The 22,519-nt window shown below is 41.1% G+C and overlaps 1 protein-coding gene and 1 long non-coding RNA gene across 4 annotated transcripts; both read right to left on the bottom strand.

Annotated features, from left to right (window-relative positions):
* Nucleotides 1-3,936: 3,936 nt before the first annotated feature.
* On the bottom strand, nt 3,937-15,496 carry LOC135514254 (endoplasmic reticulum mannosyl-oligosaccharide 1,2-alpha-mannosidase-like). 3 transcript variants are annotated; one of them, XM_064937607.1, is made up of 14 exons: nt 15,073-15,496; nt 14,119-14,244; nt 13,468-13,576; nt 13,255-13,370; nt 13,003-13,118; nt 12,701-12,813; nt 12,311-12,487; nt 12,062-12,210; nt 11,630-11,818; nt 11,267-11,457; nt 10,422-10,542; nt 10,111-10,305; nt 9,817-9,948; nt 3,937-9,583 (listed from the first exon to the last, which is right to left on the bottom strand). In XM_064937607.1, exons 2-14 carry the CDS (start codon nt 14,203-14,205, stop codon nt 9,377-9,379), a joined length of 1,902 nt encoding a protein of 633 aa, XP_064793679.1. In that variant the 5' UTR covers nt 14,206-14,244; nt 15,073-15,496; the 3' UTR covers nt 3,937-9,376. The 3 variants fall into 3 exon arrangements, with proteins under 3 accessions (XP_064793679.1, XP_064793677.1, XP_064793678.1); XM_064937605.1 differs by having other exon boundaries at nt 12,311-12,490; nt 15,073-15,495; XM_064937606.1 differs by lacking the exon at nt 15,073-15,496 and adding an exon at nt 14,843-14,986 and having other exon boundaries at nt 12,311-12,490.
* A 286-nt stretch (nt 15,497-15,782) lies between these two features.
* On the bottom strand, nt 15,783-18,161 carry LOC135514267 (uncharacterized). Its single transcript, XR_010451647.1, has 3 exons — nt 18,094-18,161; nt 17,336-17,904; nt 15,783-17,127 (listed from the first exon to the last, which is right to left on the bottom strand). It is a non-coding gene; the product is annotated as an uncharacterized LOC135514267 (long non-coding RNA).
* Nucleotides 18,162-22,519: the final 4,358 nt, after the last annotated feature.

Raw genomic sequence — 22,519 nt, 5'->3', positions numbered from 1 at the left:
TGATAAAAGACATCATTGCGTCTTTGATCTTTGCGTTCAGAAAATCAATTGACTGGAGGTAATAAATCCTCCTTGTAAAGTATATCATGTCTTTCAGTTCATCTCAATATAGAAACGTTGGTCTACTAAACCCAGCCTGCTGTAGTTTACCGATATGGACTCGGCAACCATGCAAGCACAATCAAACTCGATTGATAATACTGATACAGAGAAAGTGACAGTGAGCGAGAGTGCGTGTACCTCTCCAAATTGATACTTAATGTTATTAGTAGAGTTTTCACACTCAACAGTAATCTCTAATGAATTACATTTTTTATTCATTGACAGAGATTTTCACATTGTCTTCAGAAACTATACTTTTTTCCCCACCAACATTCACATCTCATTGATATCTATTGACAGTGTCTGGACAAATTAGTCAGGTATTGAAAAGTAATGTATTCCCGCATGAGGCGGATGCTGTAGCTGCCATAATGGGATACCTTAGTGGGGCAATATTTAGTAGTGTTTCTCTTGTGATAGTGCCTTTTAGGACTTCACACCTGAGTCGATTGAAAGAACTACAACTCCCACTATGCATAGGGTCCAATATGTTGCCTGGGTTCAGGTTTGTTAATTGACCTCTATGTTGTATGATTCAGACAATGAACATTTCATAAAAACAGTTATTTGCTGAGGCTTTCACCAACAGGCCTTTCAAGATGCCAACTCTGTTTAATTAGCATTATTGTTTTGCTCTCCCTCTACTCCAAGACGCAAGGGCCGTTTTCAGGTACAGGCGTTTTCAGGTACAGGCGTTTTCAGGTACAGGCGTTTTCACGTACAGGCGTTTTCACGTACAGGCGTTTTCAGGTACAGGCGTTTTCACGTACAGGCGTTTTCAGGTACAGGCGTTTTCACGTACAGGCGTTTTCACGTACAGGCGTTTTCAGGTAAGACATCGGGTTTGTTCCCCCGAACATCTCATGCTTATTAGGTCAAGAATCCTGAGCACAGCACTGACCCAAAACCCCAATTTAAAGATAAATACTTTCCCCAAATACTGGACCACTACAACAGCATGGGCAATGGCACCTATGAGCAGCGGTACCTACTCACAGGTGAGCAATCAGCATCCATCAATTGACATTTCGCACACTTTGTACTGGCCTATCTTATTCTGTCCAACCTGCATGCCCACTTTTGACTATTGTCATGCTCTATGTCCTTCTAGATGAGTACCGGAAGAGAAGCTATGGACACATCTTCCACTACACTGGCAACAAGGGAGAAATTTGGGACCATTCTGCACTAACTATCATTTTTATTCAGACATTTGGAACAACGAAAATAAATAATCACAACATTTAAAATTATATAAATATAAAAAATATATACAAAAATAAGACTCATCAATATAAAAAAAGTAACAAAAACAAATAGAAACAAATGAATGTTGTACTTCTGAGTCCATATTATGGTCCATAGACCAAGTCCATATTATGGCGAGAACAGCTCAAATAAGCAAAGAGAAATGACAGTCCATCATTAGAGTAAGACATGAAGGTCAGTCAATCTGGAACATTTCAAGAACTTTGAAAGCGCAGTCGCAAAAACCATCAAGCGCTATGAGGAAACTGGCTCTCATGAGGACCGCCACAGGAAAGGAAGACCCAGAGTTACCTCTGCTGCAGAGGATAAATTCATTAGAGTTAACTGCACCACCGATTGCAGCCCAAATACGTGGAAATTATCGTATCTCTATGCCAAGTCTCGACCTGACGTGAGTGATTTTCCTGCTGGTTATGTACGGCTATTCTTCTTTTCCCTTGCAGTTTAAGGTCAGACCATTTCTTTTTCACATCAGCTACAGGTCTGTCTTGCTGCCCCACCTGGTTCACTGCAGCGGCGACACACTCCCAAGCTACCTGTTTTGGCTTTCTTTGTCAACCCACTATTTAGTTCACTGAATAATACGTTGCCTGTCTTCAATCTCCTCTACCATCGCCGTGGTCTCGTCTTCCAAAACGTTTGCTGTTCTCTTTTGGTCCATGGCTATTCCTGACTAAATCCTCATTTGTGCTAGCATTTTGTAAGGGGAAATCGCTGACTGTAAGGCACATTCAGGTGCCGTCACTTTTAAGTTCATTTGAGATGTATAGATCACAGGTGCGTAAGCTACAAATGGGCTTCCTAGAACCTGCGCAAGCAAGGTTTTTTATGCTCAGTATCATTTATAAATCGAACGTAAGCACACCGCCGGAAATGATCTCACAACTAAGTTCAAGTATAAATCTAAGAATATTTTTATAAATGAGGCCCCTGGCCTCAATAATCACCCAACCTCAGCCCAATTGAGATGGTTTGGGATGAGTTCAACCGCAGAGTGAAGGAAAAGGAGCCAGCAAGCATTCAAGCATATTTGGGAACTCCTTCAAGACTGTTGGAAAAGCATTCCAGGTGAAGCTGGTTGAGAGAATGCCAAGAGTGTGCAAAGCTGTTATCAAGGCAACGGGTGACTACTTTGAAGAAACTCAAATATTAGATATATTTTAATTTGTTTAACACTTTTTAGATTCAATGTGTTATTTCATAGTTGTGATGTGTTCACTATTATTCTACATTGTAGACAATAGTAAAAATAAAGACAAATCCAGGAATGAGTAGGTGTGTCCAAACTTTTGATTGGTACTGTATTATTTAGTTGCTTTGACAAGGTAATTTCTGAAGATCATTATTTATTTGATGAGATTAGTAGATCAATTTAAGGTCCAAAAACCCCTGTCCCTCGTTTTAAAGGGGCAGTGCAGTCAAAAATGGAATGCTAGTTCTTTAAAAAAATATGTATTTCCACACTATGAGGTTGAATTAACACTCTGAAATTCTGAAAATGATAACACCCTTTTTGAAGAAAAAAAAACCCACCTGGAATTTCAGCCTGTTCAGGTGGGATGGAATTTCATTCTGTTCAGGTGGGATGGAATTTCAGCCTGTTCAGATGGGATGGAGTTTTTGGCCCACAGCATGACATCACAATCGAATTATTCTGACCAATGAACACTTATCTTTTATTTTCATTAATAACCTCCTACTTTAAATGGGTAAGATGGGTAAGCTATAGAGTTTAACCGATCCTATCCGCTAACCAGGGCTGTGTATGTAAATCTATTTACATTTTTAATCACACAATCAGACTGAGCATTTTAATGGCAAAATTACCTTAATTTAAGTCATCAACCCTGTTGCTTTATTTGGCACTTAATAGGCACTTACTATAGTATTTTTTAAATTCTTGAGATGGCAACTGTTTGGCGGAATGACCCTGCTGCCTTGCTCATTTCAACATAATTTGAAATTCCCATGCAGTACACATGGCTTGCTTCTAGAACACTTGGCTGTAATGTCACCCTAGTCCGCTTGATTTTTCCATAGTATGGTTTCCTCAGTGATGTTTCGGTTCTTTGTTGCCTTATCAGCCCTCTCCACAGCCAGCAACATTTTCTCCAATGGAGACCTGGACCCACGGGCAAATGGAAGAGTAAGATATGAATAAAATGTGTATGATTTTTGTTCTGTAGGTGAGAAAGTCCTCACTGATTGCATCTCAGAGAGGGCTCACCATTTGGATTTGGGGTGAGAGGACTTATGTCATTCAAAAATCGCACTTGACTTTCTTCCACTCCAATCAACTACTGTAAATTCAAACAGTATACAATTATTTACTCTAGAATACTATTTAGTATCTTTTACGGTACCACCACAGGCATGGTTTCAATTCAATGCTAATATTATCCCATGCGATCTTACTTCCCAGAGAGGCCAATGACGCTGATCCGACATCTGTTATAAAGGCCTGTAAGATGGAGTCAGATTCCATCGCCCAGTGGGTGAAAATGGAGAGGGAGAGATACTGATGAAATGCCTTCAACATGGATTGTAAATGATCGAGTGACAGAGTTGTAAAATGTTCAATAAAAGTATTTTAATGTTGACATTTATACAAAATTAAAGCAGGTCCATGGTTTAATAAAACTAAGTGACATGATTCATAACACATTTTGAAAGGCCATGACTTAAAAACAGTTCACAGACCCAGAAACACTGGTCTCATTAGCTCCCAGCCTTTGGTTTAGCATGTTCATGCCCAAGTTGAAAGAGATTTAAATCAAGACATGGGTGTACTCCTTTCCATGTGAGTCAGTGGTGTTGCAGTCTCATAACACGGGCTGTTCCAAAACACAGTGTTGCAAATGTCATAGGCGCATAGTTGAATTGAAATGGAGAGATTCTGACCAATGTGTAACATTGACTGCAAATGTTTACAATATGCAAGAAAAATACAAGAACTTATATTTCTTATTTTGCCTTGAGGTCCCAGGTGGGTATATGGCATTAGCAGTTTGAAATAAAATGGTCCTCCACAGCTTGAGGGAATCAGAACAACAGCAGACGTGATTAACCAAGACAGTATTAACACGCTGTTGACCTTGGTCAGCTAACAGCTGTCAGCAGGCTGCAGCTGACTTCAGATGCTGTATCAAAATCTCCAATAGTCCTTAGTTACATTGTTATAAAACATGGCTTAGACAAATGTCTTATTTTGTCATTCCTCACAGAATGAAGTGTAGATTCATTCCAGATATTGTAATAACCAAGATATCTTTGGTTTATAAAAGTTTAGAATCCATTTTGAGAAACATCAGAGTTCTAAAAAAGGAATCTGAAATCCAACCAGCAGTATAATAACTGATCAGAAATGTGAAAGAGGGATAGCAAGTAGAGAGCCCTTATTTGTGATATGTGCTATAAGCACAGTTTGAAAGTTACGGAAGTACATCCAGCAAATGGTTGAAAGACTGTTGGAAAATGACATTCCTTATTCCACATCATGAATATGTAAAACAAAAACCGGTGCACAACTATCCACATTTCCATAACAAAACAGCAATTTATGAATGATGTCAAAATAGTTTCATAAGGTTATCAAGGGCAACATTGAAGGCACAAGTGAAGCAACACTTGAAGGAGGAGAGCGCTGAACATTCAAATTTGGAAGAAAACTAAAATCTCACACTATACACCTAGGATGTTGAATTGAGTCTCAAAAACGTTTAAATAAAATACTACTACAAATAGAATCATGAGAGTGAAAAATGTACATATTACATTCCCAATAGATATTTACAGGAATGATACAGCCTATCCAGGTATACTTCAGAAAGTAGTTACACACTGACTTTTTTCCACATTTTGTTGTGTTGCAGTTTAAAATTTCGAGTCAAGCATTCAACCCCTTTGTTAAGGCCTGAATAAGTTCAGGAGTAAATATTTGCTTAACAAGTCACATACGTTGCATGGACTCACTGTGTTCAATAATTGTTTAACATGATTACCTCATCTCTGTACCCCACACATGCAATTATCTGTAAGGTCCCTCAGTTGAACAGTGAATTTCATACAGATTCAACCACAAAGACTAGAGGTTTTCCAATGCTGCGCAAAGAAGGGCACCTATTGATAGATGGGTAAAAAAAATAAAAAAACAGACATTGAATATCCCTTTGAGCATGGTGAAGTGATTACACTATAAATGGTGTACCAAAACACCCAGTCAATACAAAGATACACTTCATATTTTCAAGCATGGTGGTGGTTGCATCATGTTATGGGTATGCTTGTCATTGGCAAGAACTAGGGAGTTAATGATAAAAAAAAAAAACGGAATAGTGCTAACAGGCAAAATCCTAGTGGAAAATCTGGTTCAGTGTGCTTTCCAACAGACACTGGGAGACAAATTCACCTTTGAGCAGGACAATAACCTAAAACAAGGCCAAATAAATCAAATTAAATGTTATTGGTCACATACATGTGTTTAGCTAAATCTACACTGGAGTTGCTTAGCAAGATTACATTGAATGTTCCTGAGTGGCCAAGTCATAGTTTTGACTTAAAATCAGCTTGAAAGTCTATGGCAAGTCTTGACAATGGATGTCTAGCAATGTTCAACAACCAACTTGACAGAGCTTGAAGAATTTTGAAAAGAATAATGTGCAAATATTGTACAACCCAGGTGTGCAAGGCTCTTAGAGACTCACAGCTGTAATCGCTGCCAAAGGTGATTCTAACATGTATTGACTCAGGGGTGTGAATACTTATGCATTACATGTCTTTATAAATTTGCTAAAAACAGGGTTTTCACTTTGTCATTATGAGGTATTGTGTGTAGATGGGTGAGAGAATACATTTATTTAATCAATTATGAATTCAGACTACAACGACAAATTGTGGAATAAGTCAGGTGGTATAAATACTGTCTGAAGGCACTGTAGTATACCACAATACACTAAATTAATTCAAATGATACTAACTAAATTCAGCTTAAAATCTCAAACATTTGTAAAACTAAAATTACCCAAATGTCCACTCCAACTTACACTAATTTGACCCCACAACAAGGAAAGCATGACAAATAAGGAAAACGTAACATTCATTAAATATAATAGCAGCTGAGTCAGTCAAATTCAAAACACAAGGAAATTAAAGAATAAGTGCTTGCAGTCCCCATACACAAAAAGGTTCACAGTATGCAATTAAAATCAGACTAATCTATGCCTGACATGACTGATTCTCTTTTCAAAATCTGTATAAACCATTTCTTAAGAATGCGATCAAGAGACCGGAGAGTGAGAGGATCCAGGGACACAATGTTTTATCACAATACTTGGTCATTTACTGTAAACCCACATACATTTAAAAAAAATGAATACTACAGTACATACTATAGAATTCCATAGTAAGCTGTAGTATATTATACTACACACTGTAGTATCCCTCAATTATGTGTAGAACTTACTATAGAATGTTGTAGTAAATACTACAGCAATGTCCACAAAAACACTACACTTTTATAACTATAGTAAATGCTACAGTATTAAATTAGCATATACCGTGCCCATTCCCCTCCACCATATCCCAATTTGCACCACCCATAAGTGAGAAACCTATATGCCAAGTATAGACTATATATTGTGTTCCCTACAGGTTACAGAAAAGAACAGAAGTTCTGAACTCTCCATTCAGACCCCAGTCCTACCTGCCTACAGGTTATGGAAAATGTGCTTCATTAGTGATTCTCCAGTAGGTTTTTGGAAGGAGAAAGCCTCCCCTTCTATGTCAAAGATAATAAAACTAAAAACACTATAATAAATACTACAGTATACTACTGTTTTCCTTTACTGCAGTATTTATAATATAGTTAACTGTAAATACTACAGTATACACTACAGTGATTTATACCATAGTATACTATAGAATTTCTTCATATGGGAAGTCCATGATAGGGAGTGTCACTGGTCACTCAGTGCTGTATTCTGTCAAACTAGCACTTCCTCTCAGACTGCTGCTGCCTCCAATCTAGGCACAGCTTGGAGTCCAGTCACGCTCACATCTTTCTCTAGTGTTGGTGTACAAAATAACCATGATGATCCAAGGACATAGCTTGGCTGCCTGTCATGTTTTCCACTCTTCCTTCAGAGTAAACAACTGTCATCAGAGGATAGACAGGCCCTCTCAGCAGCAATGTGGCGAGAACAGACAAAGATAACCAAATATACAGTGGGGCAAAAACGTATTTAGTCAGCCACCAATTGTGCAAGTTCTCCCACTTAAAAAGATGAGAGGCCTGTAATTTTCATCATAGGTACATTTCAACTATGACAGACAAAATGAGGGAAAAAAATCCAGAAAAATCACATTGTAGGATTTTTTATGAATTTATTTGCAAATTATGGTGGAAAATAAGGACCCTAATAAGGAAATAATATACCATTTGTTGGCAATGACAGAGGTCAAACGTTTTCTGTAAGTCTTCACAAGGTTTTCACACACTGTTGCTGGTATTTTGGCCCATTCCTCCATGCACATCTCCTGTAGAGCAGTGATGTTTTGGGGCTGTTGCTGGGCAACACGGACTTTCAACTCCCTCCAAAAATGTTCTATGGGGTTGAGATCTGGAGACTGGCTAGGCCACTCCAGGACCATGAAATGCTTCTTACGAAGACACTCCTTCATTGCCCGGGCGGTGTGTTTAGGATCATTGTCATGCTGAAAGACCCAGCCACGTTTCATCTTCAATGCCCTTGCTGATGGAAGGAGGTTTTCACTCAAAATCTCATAATACATGGCCCCATTCATTCTTTCCTTTACACGGATCAGTCGTCCTGGTCCCTTTGCAGAAAAACAGCCCCAAAGCATGATGTTTCCACCCCCATGCTTCACAGTAGGTATGGCGTTCTTTGGATGCAACTCAGCATTCTTTGTCCTCTAAACATGACGAGTTGAGTTTTTACCAAAAAGTGACATTCTCCCAATCTTCTTCTGGATCATCCAAATGCGATCATCCAATCTCTAGCAAACTTCAGATGGGCCTGGACATGTACTGGCTTAAGCAGAGGGACACGTCTGGCACTGCAGGATTTGAGTCCCTGGCGGCGTAGTGTGTTACTGATGGTAGGCTTTGTTACTTTGGTCCCAGCTCTCTGCAGGTCATTCACTAGGTCCCCCCGTGTGGTTCTGGGATTTTTGCTCACCGTTCTTGTTATCATTTTGACCCGACAGGGTGAGATCTTGCGTGGAGCCCCAGATTGAGGGAGATTATCAGTGGTCTTGTATGTCTTCCATTTCCTAATAATTGCTCCCACAGTTGATTTCTTCAAACCAAGCTGCTTACCTATTGCAGATTCAGTCTTCCCAGCCTGGTGCAGGTCTACAATTTTGTTTCTGGTGTCCTTTGACAGCTCTTTGGTCTTGGCCATAGTGAAGTTTGGAGTGTGACTGTTTGAGGTTGTGGACAGGTGTCTTTTATACTGATAACAAGTTCAAACAGGTGCCATTAATACAGGTAACGAGTGGAGGACAGAGGAGCCTCTTAAAGAAGAAGTAACAGGTCTGTGAGCCAGAAATCTTGCTTGTTTATAGGTGACCAAATACTTACTTTCCACCATAATTTTCAAATAAATAAATTAAAAATCTTACAATGTGATTTTCTGGATTTTTTCTCTCATTTTTTCTGTCATAGTTTAAGTGTACCTATGATGAAAATTACAGGCCTCTCATCTTTTTAAGTGGGAGAACTTGCACAATTGGTGGCTGACTAAATACTTTCTTGCCCCACTGTATATCAAAGCTACTACGCTTCAATCTCACCCCAGCACTGCTGCAACCCCTCCCCATCATGGCTATAACAATCACTTTTCGATTTAGGAGAGGGTAAACCAACCCAAATTTGAGTCACTGAGATATGCAATAAGGAATAACTAGATATATTGGTGTTAGCCAAGCCCTGAGCTGTGATGTATTACTGTAAATGTGCTTCATGTTGACTTGCCCTGTGTATCTCTCACTGTGCAGTGGGCCAGATGGGCAGGGGGTGAGCCTCTGTGTTGAACACATACTTGTCCAGACTGAGCAGCTCCGGGTCATCGGAGAACAGCAGGTAGAAGTATTTGAGAGTCTCCCCCAGGAAGAAACTCTCCATCTTGTCCCGGGGGCTGGGGTACTCTGGGTCCCGGACGTTGTTGATGGACGTGTAGCCACCAGTAGAAACCTGGTGAGACACACATGTTATTACGTTATCACATGTTGTTATCAAGGTAACGTCTGTGGAATACTAACTCAATTAACACATAAGGATTCATCACTCACTTTAACAATGCATTTCTCAGTAGCCTGGTTCCAGATGACTCCTATTGTCATGCCAAACAGATCTGGGACCAGGCGGGTTCATTTACTTACAGTATTTACAGTAGTCTAGGCTGGTTAGTGACTGTGCTCGCTCACCTTGGTATACTTGTTGAAGTTCTGAAGGATCTCCCAGCCCCAGTCCCTGTACTTCCTGTCTTTAGTGAACCTGTACAGATAGAACAAGCTCTCCACCGTCTCAGGGCGCAGGAGGTTGTGTCTGTCTGCAAGCTGAAGTAATGACACACACACAAGAAACAATCATATCAATTGCATCAACAAAAAAACACTTCACAACAGAGAAATAAATTGTCAGGAACCAAATAGCACTTCAGTTGGGTGTTGATCATAACCATATCTCTGCTGTGAGTGTTGTTCAGATCACACCCCTACCTTCACGTCTACATCTCCGATGCTGCCCTCGTGCATGTTAAAGTGGACAATCTCAGGGCTCAGGCCAGTCTCCATCTGGGCATACATCTGGTAGCAGGTCTCCATCAGCTGCTTGGCCAGCTCCATGTGTTCTGCTGGCAGGCCGTGGTGGGCCCCTAGAGCCAGGGTCCCAGGGAGGAAACACACCAGGTGGTCCTGACATGGGGGAGGGGGGTTCAGTGGAGAACGACCATGTCCATGTTACACAATCTAGAGAAAACAGCAGCTTTTTCCACACACACTCATCTAGTGTGCATAGTCAGTATCCTAACCATTTTGGGGCTGAACCTGCCATGGGAAAGCTCCCCTACGAAGGTCAGCCTGTTCGGAGAGGACTTCTTCAGCAGGTTCTTCTTCACTCCCTCCAGGGCCTGCAGGTAATCCTCCAGCAACCTGAGGAACACACAGCCACAGCTTTACAGCCAAGCACATCTGTTTATTTGTACTGCTCTGTATAAGCACAACACTGCTTTGACTTAAAGGAATATAGTCTATAACTACACAAATACTGAGAAGCAAGAAGCAGTCAGCTTAATGGTACTTGCGTAGTTTTCCATAGAATCCACAACACCAACTGATACAGCACTGAGCCAAGAAAAAAGAAAATACAAGGAACTACCTTAAAAACAGTACAATAACTCAAATCTGTCCTCAAGCTGTGCTGAGTCTGAGAGAGCTGTTCCAACTGAGGGTAAATGTTTTATAAAGGCAGCTCTGAAGACCTAGTTGTGCATGAAGTTGAGCAAATATCACCAGACAGAGTCATTAAATTTTCAGTCTTATGCACAGCCTGATACGACATTCAGTTGTTCCTTCACATCCACACAGCTTGTCCAGCACTACAGGTAACAGAGAGACTTGGGCTGTTTAAGTCATCTCGGTTACATCAGGGGAGGGACAGCTCTGAGGAGATCAAGCTATGAGACTGTCAAACATGACAGCAAGCTAGAGAAGGGACAACTCCGCTGCCTGCCCCCAGTACTTAGCAGGGAGCCTAGACAAGATCAGTAGGACCTGAGTGGCTAGACCTGACTCAGAGAATTAGCGTCAGCCTAAACCTCATATACAGCCTTGAGAAAAGTAGACCGGAAAGTGTTTAGAAAAGAGTTTGACTCACGCCGTCTCCTTCTTGCCTCCCTGGATCCACTGTTTGAGGAGGTATTCGTAGTAGCTGTCTGCCCGTGCACCCAGCGTGAACATCCCCAAATGGGTGAACTGGCCGCTGTTGGTGTTGATGAACATGGGGACGAGGCCATCCTGCTTCCCCTCCAGCTTGTGGATTTTCTGCATGACCTCATCCACTGCAGCCTGTAGAAGAAGGAGATGGAGAAAGTCAGTTAAATGTCGTCAGAGATGATTGATAGAGTGCTGTATAAATCAAACCTGACGTCAAATCGAGTCCTGCCATTGGAACATTGCTTTTGAGTGTTGGTATGAACATTACCAACAGATCCTGATACTCTGTTGTGGCTTGGTTTACCTGGTAGCGTGTGTCCTGAGTGAGGCGACTCAGCTCCCTAAATTCCAGCTGGATGCTGGTGACCTCCGCAACCGTGCTGTCCGACGTCCATCGAGGGGGGTGGGCTGTACCCTTCCCAATGTTCACATCCGAGTAGGGGATCTTGGATGGGGTGTTGAAGGCAGGCATTAACCTCGTTCCTATATCTTTCTGCAAAGTCATAAAAAAAAATAAAAAAAACAGAAATGCCCATCAATTTGGTTTCCTTAACCAGACCCCCATCTCCCAAAGATTTTTTTCTAAATTTCAGGACTTAATTCATATGACCAACATTAGCAGCAGCCCATGAAAGGGTCTTTGAGAGGCAGAGGGACTGGAGGAGGAAGTGCCAGAGGCCCAGCAGCAGAAACAGTAAGTGCCAGCTCTCTATAGGTCTCCCTGTACGTGACTCACAGCCTTGTCCAGGAACAGAGTGTCTCCAGTCAGATGGTAAGTGCTTAGCAAGCCGCCCAGGATACGGATGGTGCTCTCAAACAGGTTCACGTCCACGTCTTTATCAAAGGACAGCTCTGTGGAAACCCAGGTCTTAGCCTCCTCAAACTCTGTCCAAAAGAGGGCAAGAAACTTTAGTGGTCTAACTCCATGAAAACTCTGATACAGAAGGTATATAGAAAAGCTGGATAATGAATGTACTGTAGGTACCTTTTTTGAGGTTGAGGATCCACATTGTATCCAGTGCATCAATTAGGGTCAAGCCTAGGCCAAACCACTCTCCATAGGACTTAGACATGGGCCTCAGCTCATCTTTCCCCCAGGCAAACTCTTTGTAGCCCTTCCATGCATGTCTGAAAGCATCACGTACTGCCTCAAGCCTATCGACTTCTGAAACACACACGTGCCAAGATAATAGGCCACCATCCAAGTCCGTTCCAGAATTATGAATTCACTACTTCTATTTAAGTCTCTTTCAGGCCATGCACACATCAAACTCAACGTGTGGTTAATAAACTCAGCTGTTGTTCATGGTCATGAAGGGGTGCTATGGAGGGTTTGACCAGAGAGAGACAGTAGAGGCATAAACATGGCAAAGACCTGGCTCCTTGTGTGAATGGCCCTCTTGCTCAACCTCTGGGACATCCACCTTGTTCGCTGCTTCCTTGGCAGTTCTTCTTTCAGTGGCTTGGTCAATCATGGCCACACGCCAGCTAAACACACATAGGGGCCAGTCAAGATGAGAAGACAAGAAAACATGTTGATATTTGTTTGGAATCGCGTTGTATATTTTATTCAGATTACGCATCACAATCCACTTCTCTAACCCATGCAATAAAGGTGTATCAGTATGTTATCAATCAGTCCATCAGTTCTCTCCACTGATTAGAGGCTAGTCTTACTTAACAAGTGGCTTCTCTCCCTCTTTCTCCACCTGGGTATCTGACACGTTCCCTTTCTTTTGCAGTCGGTTCTGCCTGCTGGGTGGCCCCCGCTTGTGGGCTGCCCTCTTCTGCTTCTGAAGGAAGAGATATGGTAAAGGGAGGGAAAAGCTTTACTTCAGAAACCCAGCTTACTGGATGTGTCAATCCACATATTTTGTCATAGTCAAAGGTTGGCTTTAGTAGTAAAGCAGGGGAGTGGAATGTACCGACCTCTGAAGGTGACTCTGGTACTAACGGTCGGTTCAGTTTGTCCAACTCAGGTTGGACCTCAGGGATGACAGGTTTCAGAGCATGGTCCCCTTCCTCCTTCGCAACAACAGCCAAGCCTGGGGAGGAAGCAGAGGGGAGAATGCTCAGTCTCTGGTGCCTCGGGAACAGGCACCACCATACATTATAACAATTCCATTGTTTTGCTGGACTTACCTCGGAAATGTTCTGTGACACTGGGGTTAGTAGCAATCCCACAAACTAACATGAGAGCCACAGTGAAGAGGATTAGGTTGCGCTGCAATCTGGATAACAGCTTCCATTTCTGTGGATATATGGGTGCAATTTGGGTGAGAGAGAAAATGACAAAGCCATAAGCACAGGGTGAATTAGATAAAAAACTCATTTGTAAATTGACTGCGCTGGCTTGTCAGTCAGGAGAGACAAGCGCACGATCAACAAGAAATACAGAAGAATCACTGAATGTCATACACAGTGCTACATGTCTGATCAACTGCGTCACTATAGTAACATGCTGCTACTATACAGAAGCCCTGCAGCGTCGTATTCTTCTGATAAACAACGGTCATACCTCTACTGACTAACAGTGACAGATCTGAGCACCAGTCATGTCCTTTCTGAGTGGCTATCACATGATATTATGGTTATGACCACAATTATGTCTTTGAGACATTTTTTTTATTCAAGTAGGGTAAACCATTAAAATGTCATGCTACATTTGATATACAAAACTTTCAGTGCGATATGCCTTACAGCATATAAATAAACTGTAAATAGCACATAATAAGTCATCGGATCAGTGTGTGAGATAAGTAAGTTGGTTGACTTTCTTCAGCCATCACTCACCCTCCAGCAGGACTGTCTTCTCCACTGTTGACTTCCTTGTCCAGTGACGGTTAAAGACACAAAGTCTGTCCTTTTTGGTGGGTTCATGTCTCCAGCCCACCCCACAGTGAAGTCATAGGCACAGTGCTAGAGGGAGAAAGTGGGCTGCCAATTAGAAATTACAGCAGATGCAATATATAGGCGACACATTATCTTCTCTGATACAAACTCAACTGTAGAGAGATGTGGTTTATTAGATCAAAACAGATTAAGCTACTTTTAATATTGAGGACACATGCGTACACACACACACACACACACACACACACACACACACACACACACACACACACACACACACACACACGGATCACTTTGTTTTAATAGAGAAATAAAACTATCTGAAAACAAAGCAATGCAGTTTCGTTTACATTTTGCTGCTGTCACTAAAGTCATTTTACTTTACACACCTATTGCAGGCTGTCAGCCACTTGCCCTCACTATTGAAAATATTTCTTACATTTTTTCCTAAACAAGTCAAATGAGTTTAGAAAGGAAATACATGACTTTAGTTGTGTAATACTGTATGCCATCTGACGAGGAAGCCTGGAGGCTATACAGCTCGGGAGTCCTCGCGCAACAGCTGTTAATTACGATGTGAAACATCAGCGCCAAACCTACATAATAATTTACTGTCTGCCAATAAAACCCAGGCTAAAACTACAGACGTTGAATTTAGAAATACCTTTATATTTTAAACTATAATGTATCGTCTCTTGTGCTCTTCGGAGCTCCCAATTCCAATGTCCTGGGTCTTGAGCGAGGTTTGACTGATTCACAGGGCGACTAGAGACCGAGGCATTACGAGGCCTACAGCCTAAAAACAAGCCGTTACACGAGTACAGTCAATTCGCTATAAACGAGGAGCATGTCTTACAAGATAAACGCAAGTGTTTGTTTAAAATGATTGCCTACCTTGAAGAGAATGGTCCTCTACTCAAACAGCAGCAGAAATGTCTATGCTCAGTGTCAGGAAAAAGTCATCTGAGCGATCAGAGCAGGGGCAACAATGTCTGAGAGCGATACACTGTAGTTATCGCCTTTCTCTCATGTCAACACTTCGCCCGATTATTTTCATGAAACATCATAGTTTCTTTTCTAGTTAATGTTCATTAATCTAATGTAGTCAAATCACATCGCTTTTTAAGTGCTTTAAGTTTTAATTAAAATTGCTTATATTTTACACTTGTTTGGGTGCTTTTTGTGGAGGGGCAATACCAATGAATTATGAATAAATTAGTACAATACTTTAATTTATTCATATATTTCAGTTGAACCACAAACAATTACTGATATCTCATGTGCATATTACAAAACACGAGAGCATATGGATTTTTCTCATATATATATATATATATATATATGGATTTTTCTCATATATATATATATATATATATATATATATATATAGAGAGAGAGAGAGAGAGAGAGAGAGAGAGAGAGAGAGAGAGAGAGAGAGAGAGAGAGAGAGAGAGAGAGAGAGAGAGAGAGAGAGAGAGAGAGAGAGAGAGAGAGAGAGAGAGAGAGAGATCATTAACTGGATACTTTAAATACTTGAAGAAAACTGGCCAGCAAATAAATTAAGTAAATCACACAATTTACAAACACACACCTTTCAGCAAAGATGAAACTGAGCAAAACTTTAAAGATACCTTTGTCTCTGTCATTGAAGTTCCATACCATGTGCAAAGCCTGCTGCATGCAATCCAGTATCAATTGTAAGCACATTATCAAGAGCAGCCACCACATAAAGTCCCTCCTGGAGTTTTTCCATTCGAATCAGAACTGTTTTTCACAGAACTGGGGAGTCATTTTTCCCTTGTCAAAGCTTCTCAGGTTGGGGTTCATGGTAGAATAAAGCCAGGTCAGGGTGTAAAATCATGTGGTAAATTGAGGAGGGACAAAGATAAACCTCTAACAGGGACATCATAATAAGGTGCAGTGAGGTAAAAACACAGGAGACACAACGGATCTACAGAAAACGTCAACGTTGGTCTTATTGAATGACCTATATACATCAACTTTGACAACATGTTTTATAGTACCGCATTGTTCCTCTGTATCAACAGACATCACTAAAGGTAAAATAAAGGTAAAAAAAACATCAGAACATCACAATTTCACCAATGGTAGTTAGGCTACTGCATCTATCAGGTGCTGCAATATTGCATAAAATGTTATCACCAAATACAATTAATTAATTGTCATAGCTCCTAATAGTCCTCATTGTATTAGTCTTCCTACTTTTTGACCAAGGGATCAATATTGATATGTTCCTTAGTTTCTAACTTGGGATGTAAGGGTAGAGTGAGCACAGATTTGGGACACATTGTTAAGTTGTGGCAGTGAAGGTTGTGTAAACCACACTGCTCTTGGTCAAGAACATACCGGAATTAAGTATGGGAATGTTTGTAAAAAAAAAAGAATTATAGCACCAACAACATTTATGGAAACCACCATCATTTAAACCAATTACATGAATGAGCATGTTTCAATATCACAAATGAAATCAGTGTACACAAAATACAAAGATACTTTCTCTCAAGAATATCCCTGGCCACAGACCAACCAGTTCATGTTTGTTAACTGGTTAACCTTTGGAGAGAGAAAACAGACACTTTGCCCTGTTGGTTGGTACTTCTACTTTGTCAATAAACAATTCTGTCATGAGAAGAGGAGAAATGCTGATGCCTTTTTCTGTCTCTTTCCAGTATCTCTGAGTCATTTCCCCACTAGCTGGAGGTTGTCTGGTGATTGTCTCATTGTTGTCTCTGCTCTTATCAGTCCTTAGAGAGAGTGTCTCTCTTTCCTTTAGCTGAAGCACACAGACCCGATAGTGAATCCAAACTCCTGTGTGAGGTCACTGCTTCCGAACACTGCCAGATCTCTCAGTGGAAGCCGATCGAGGTCCTCGCTCTCAAACTGGAACCCTGACTCACGACGGTCTCCGCAATCCAGCTCCTCAGAGGACTGCCAAGAAGGAAACACAAAGTAAATTACAAGCACTGAAGTGACTCTCTCTTCACCATCCCTCAACAGCCCCCTCCTCTTCGTCATCATTTTGCTACACCCGCAATAACATCTGCTAATTATGTGTATGTGACCAATACAATTTGATTGATCACCATCATCATCATCAAATACAGTACATGGTAATCATTATAGTCCGAAAACATACCACACACTCTTGTAATGTCCCCAGGTAACTTTGTCTTCATGTGTCTGCCAGGAACTTCACCTCTCTTTCCCCTGGTCCCTGTCTGTCCCAGGCTGGCAGGAGTAGGTCATGTTCTGACTGGTGAGCCTGCTGTTTAACCTAAGGAACCTCATCTGCACTACATCCGGTCCTGGATACTCAAACTGGGAGAGGGAATGGAAGGTGTGGTTTCAAAGCATCAAATCAAACTAAGGACACGAGAGCAAGACAGAATCAAGGTTGGATTTGAGCCTCACTTGAAAGCCTCTTTCCATTGAACTCAATCAATGAAATGAGATATTTGTCCTCGAATCCTTCAGCCATGCCTTCATTGGCACCTGAGGTTGGAACGAATTTCAAACACACATAGCATATGTTATTACCACATGAAAAAAAGATCTATAGTTCAAAGGGTTCCAGAGCCAGAGGTGTGTGTGGAAGTACCTGAGGCTGGAGCGGAGAAAGACAGCTCTTTGGTGCTGCAGTGAAGTCACGGTAGACCAGAATGGCATCAGCTGGGCTGCCCTGGTTAGGATCAATGTAACACATCCCTGGAACATGGAACAACCTTCAAGTCAAAAACTGATCAGGGTTCAATCTCTCTGCTGCTGTAGAGTACAACTGCTCCCACACAAATCTAATAAACATATTGTTCATTTAAAATGCTGTTAGAATATAATGGAGAAGGTGTCACATTGTGATGAAAATAATTAAATCAATATAGTTCCTGTCAATGTTACCTCTTGTTTGTTTTTTTCGACACCAAGCACATTTCAGGTCTGCTGAGCACACGCAAACTTGAACGTTGTGAAAATGTTGTGCAACTTTCAGGGCGCATTTACTGTGAACACTGAGGCTGTAGCTGCTTTATGTTACAGTTTGAACAGTGGCCAAGTAGGCTAATGTGGCTATTTGATCATAATGTAGGCCTACTATTAAAAACAATGGATAAAATGCATTCCATAACATTTTAACATGGACATATAGTTGAAGTTGGAAGTGTACATACACTTATGTTGGAGTAATTAAAACTCATTTTTATACCACTCCATAAATGTCTTGTTAACAAACTATAGTTTTAGCAAGTCGGTTAGGACATCTACTTTGTGTATGACACAAGTAATTTTTCCAACAATTGTTTACAGACAGATTACTTCACTTATAATTCACTGTATCACAATTCCAGTGGGTCAGAAGTATACATACACTAAGGTGACTATGCCTTTAAACAGCTTGGAAAATTCCAGAAAATGATATCATGGCTTTAGAAGCTTCTGATCGGCTAATTGACATCATTTGAGTCAATTGGAGGTGTACCTGTGGATGTATTTCAAGGCCTACCTTTGAAACACAGTGCCTCTTTGCTTGACATCATGGGAAAATCAAAAGAAATCAGCTCAAAGAAATGATAGACTTCCACAAGTCTGGTTCATCATTGGGAGCAATTTCCAAATGCCTGAAGGTACCACGTTCATCTGTACAAACAAAAGTACGCAAGTGTAAACACAATGGGACCACGCAGCCATCATACCGGTCAGGAAGGAGACGTGTTCTGTCTCCTAGAGATGAACGTACTTTGGTGAGAAAATTGCAAATCAATCCCTGAACAACAGCAAAGGACCTTGTGAAGATGCTGGAGGAAACAGGTACAAAAGTATCGATATCCACAGAAAAACGAGTCCTATATCGACATAACCTGAAAAGCCGCTCAGCAAGGAAGAAGCCACTGCTCCAAAACTGCCATAAAAAAGCCAGACTATGTTTTGCAGCTGCACAAAGATCATACTTTTTGGAGAAATGTCCTCTGGTCTGATGAAACAACAATAGAACTGTTTGGCCATAATGACCATAGATATGTTTGGAGTAAAAAGGGGGATGCTTGCAAGCTGAGAACACCATTCCAACCGTGAAGCACGGGGGTGGCAGCATCATGTTGTGGGGGTGCTTTGCTGCAGAAGGGACTGGTGCACTTCACAAAATAGATGTCATCATGAGGAAGGAAAATTATGTGGATATATTGAAGCAACATCTCAAGACATCAGTCAGGAAGTTAAAGCTTGGTCGCAAATGGATCTTCCAAATGGACAATGACCCCAAGCATACTTCCAAATTTGTGGCAAAATGGTTTAACCTGTTGAGTGTATGGGGCAGTATTTTGATGTTTGGATAAAAAACGTACCCAAATTAAACTGCCTATTTCTCAGGCCCAGAAGCTAGAATATGCATATAATTGTCAGATTAGGATAGAAAACACTCTAAAGTTTCCAAAACTGTCAAAATATTGTCTGTGAGTATAACAGAACTGATATTGCAGGCGAAAACCTGTGGAAAATCCAACTCGGAAGTGCCTCTTATTTTGAAAGCTCCCTGTTCCATTGCATGCCTTCCCTCCATTTAAAGGGATATCAACCAGATTCCTTTCCCTATGGCTTCCACATGGTGTGAACAGGCTTTAGACATAGTTTCAGCCTTTTATTCTGAAAAAATGAGCAAGGACGATCACATCTCGTCAGTGGATGGCTGGGTGGCAGCAGAGTTTTGCATGCACCAACAGCTTGGAGCAGACATTTTCTCTCTTTCTCTTCTATTGAAAAAAATAATTTTCGTCTGCCCCGTCGTGACCGCTCGAGCCTGTGGATTTCTGAACAAAGCGCGCCAACCAAATGGATGTATTTTGGATAAAAAAATAATCTTTCTGGAACAAAAGGAACATTTATTGTGTAACTGGGAGTCTCATGATTGTAAACATCCGAAGATCATCAAAGGTAAGCGATTTGTTTTATTGCTTTTCTGACTTTCGTGACCAATCTACTTTGCTGCTAGCTGTTTAAAATGTTTTGTCTGCTGAGAGAGATGTCCTTACATAAACGCTTGGTTTGCTTTGGCTGTAAGTTTTTTTGAAAGCTGACACACCAGGAGGATTAACAACCAGCTATGCAGTGTTTTGCTAAATTGCACTTGTGATTTCACGAAAATTAAATACTTTTAGTAATTTAATTTGAATTTGGCGCTCTGCAATTCAGCGGATGTTGATGAAAATGATCCCGCTAACAGGATGGGTGCACCAAGAAGTTTTAAGGACAACAAAGTCAAGGTATTGGAGTGGCCATCACAAAGCCCTGAACCTCAATCCTATAGAACATTTGTGGGCAGAACTGAAAAAGTGTGTGTGAGCAAGGAGGTCTACAAACCTGACTCAGTTACACCAGCTCTGTCAGGAGGAATGGGACAAAATTCACCCAACCTATGGTGGGAAGCTTGTGGAAGGCTACCCGAAACGTTTGACCCAAGTTAAACAATTTAAAGGCAATGCTACCAAATACTAATTGAGTGTATGTAAACTAAATGAAAGCTGAAATAAATAATTCTCTAATATTATTATGACATTTCCCCTTCTTAAAATAAAGTGGTGATCCTAACTGACCTAAGATAGGAAAGGATTAAATGTCTGGGATTAAATGCCAGGAATTGTGAAAAACAGAGTTTAAATGTATTTGGCTAAGGTGTATATAAACTTCCGACTTCAACTGTAGCTGTTCTATCATTCAGGCTACAGTAGCAACCAATGTGTGGTGTTCAATGTACAGTAGGCCTATATTCCATGAGCCTTTTGAAAAAAGATGCAGGGCCTGACATTAACCTGTTTATCCACTTATCCTTCAGACACGAAGTGACTGAACTTGTTGTTGTGTTGTTTGATGCAAGAAACAACTTAACAAAATAAAATGCATTATTATTCATACCATACCATTATTACAGAGAATCAGACAAATTCTGCACCCTCTGCCTATTGGCTACTTTTGCTTATTCAGCCTGTCTCAAAATACAACACGGCCCCTTTAAGACAAAAGAAAATATCTTTACCTGACTTGCTTTTAAATGTACATGTTTTGTGCTCTTGTAGGAAGCAATCACTCCCCTATTACTGACTACAAATGATCTATAACTGGGACTAATAATTTACTAACTAGCAAAGGATATGAACAAAATGTGGACATGTGGCTACATGTCAAAACAAGCTCATCTACTCACGACCACAGCTGTAAACACAGTCCAGTTCAAAGTAAATGTCACATATCCATATATGGCAATGGTCAATTTGCTATAGGCCTACTGCAGCTCTGACTGTTAATGCAGCACGAGTCTGTGTCGAGTGCCATCTGGTGGATCTGTGAATAAGCACAGGTTCTGGTGCAATGGGTCCAGCAGAGTCTGGATCAGGAGGTAGTTGGGCTTGTCTTACAAGTACACGAGGTCCTGGTCAGGGGAGGTGTTGTATGATATAGTCATGGCTGAATTGGCCAAAAATGCATTTGAGTTGCAAACTATTTGGATTTGCTTTGACAGATTACCAACAACTTGCCTTGATCTGTGCCAGAATAAGGTTCAGAGAGGTTCCAGGGGGACCAGGAGGTGAGACCCTGATATAAAAAAGGAAAAACTGCCCCAGGATGCTTCCTACCTTCAGGCTATGCTCAAACCCTACATCCCAACACATCCGAGCACTTCGTTCTGCCACACGAGGTCAGCTCCCGGTCAACCCAGTCAATGTTCTTCTCTGTCCTGGCACCCTGATGGTGGAGCCAGCTTACCCTGATGCCTAGGACAGCAGAGTCCCTGCAGAGTCCCTGCCCCTCTCTGAACCTTATTATGACTGAGATATGTGTTTGTCCCACCTACATGTAGCTATCTCAAGATGAATGCACTAACTGTAAGTCGCTCTGGATGCATGTTTACTAAATGACTAAAATGTAGATTGGGTCAGGAATCCTTTTAATTTCATTAAATAGAGGTAACGCATCTAGTAATGTGGGGTGACGTGAGGAAGGTCATACTCACAGGCAGGCCTCTCACTCCAACAGGACCTGATTTTCCGGCAAATCCTTTTAGACCCTGATATTCAGGTGAATAGTCCATTTAGTCAGTGCCCTCAGTCAATCCACCAATCTCCACATAATAAATGCACAGAACACGTCAATGTATGCATAAAAAAAAAACGGAACACATGCGTGTATTTGTATTTAGAGTAATATACCGTTTCTCCAAACAAACCCTATAGATAGAGAAAAGGAATCACGTTAGAATTGAATTATTCTCTGTAATAAAAATCGGACTTTATTTTCAGAAAAGTAAAGGAAACAGCATATCACTGAAAGTCACAGGAAG

The sequence above is a fragment of the Oncorhynchus masou genome, chromosome 25 (genome assembly GCF_036934945.1).
Source record: "Oncorhynchus masou masou isolate Uvic2021 chromosome 25, UVic_Omas_1.1, whole genome shotgun sequence".
NCBI classification, from domain to species: Eukaryota; Metazoa; Chordata; class Actinopteri; order Salmoniformes; family Salmonidae; genus Oncorhynchus; species Oncorhynchus masou.
This window is presented reverse-complemented; position numbering and strand designations above follow the sequence as displayed.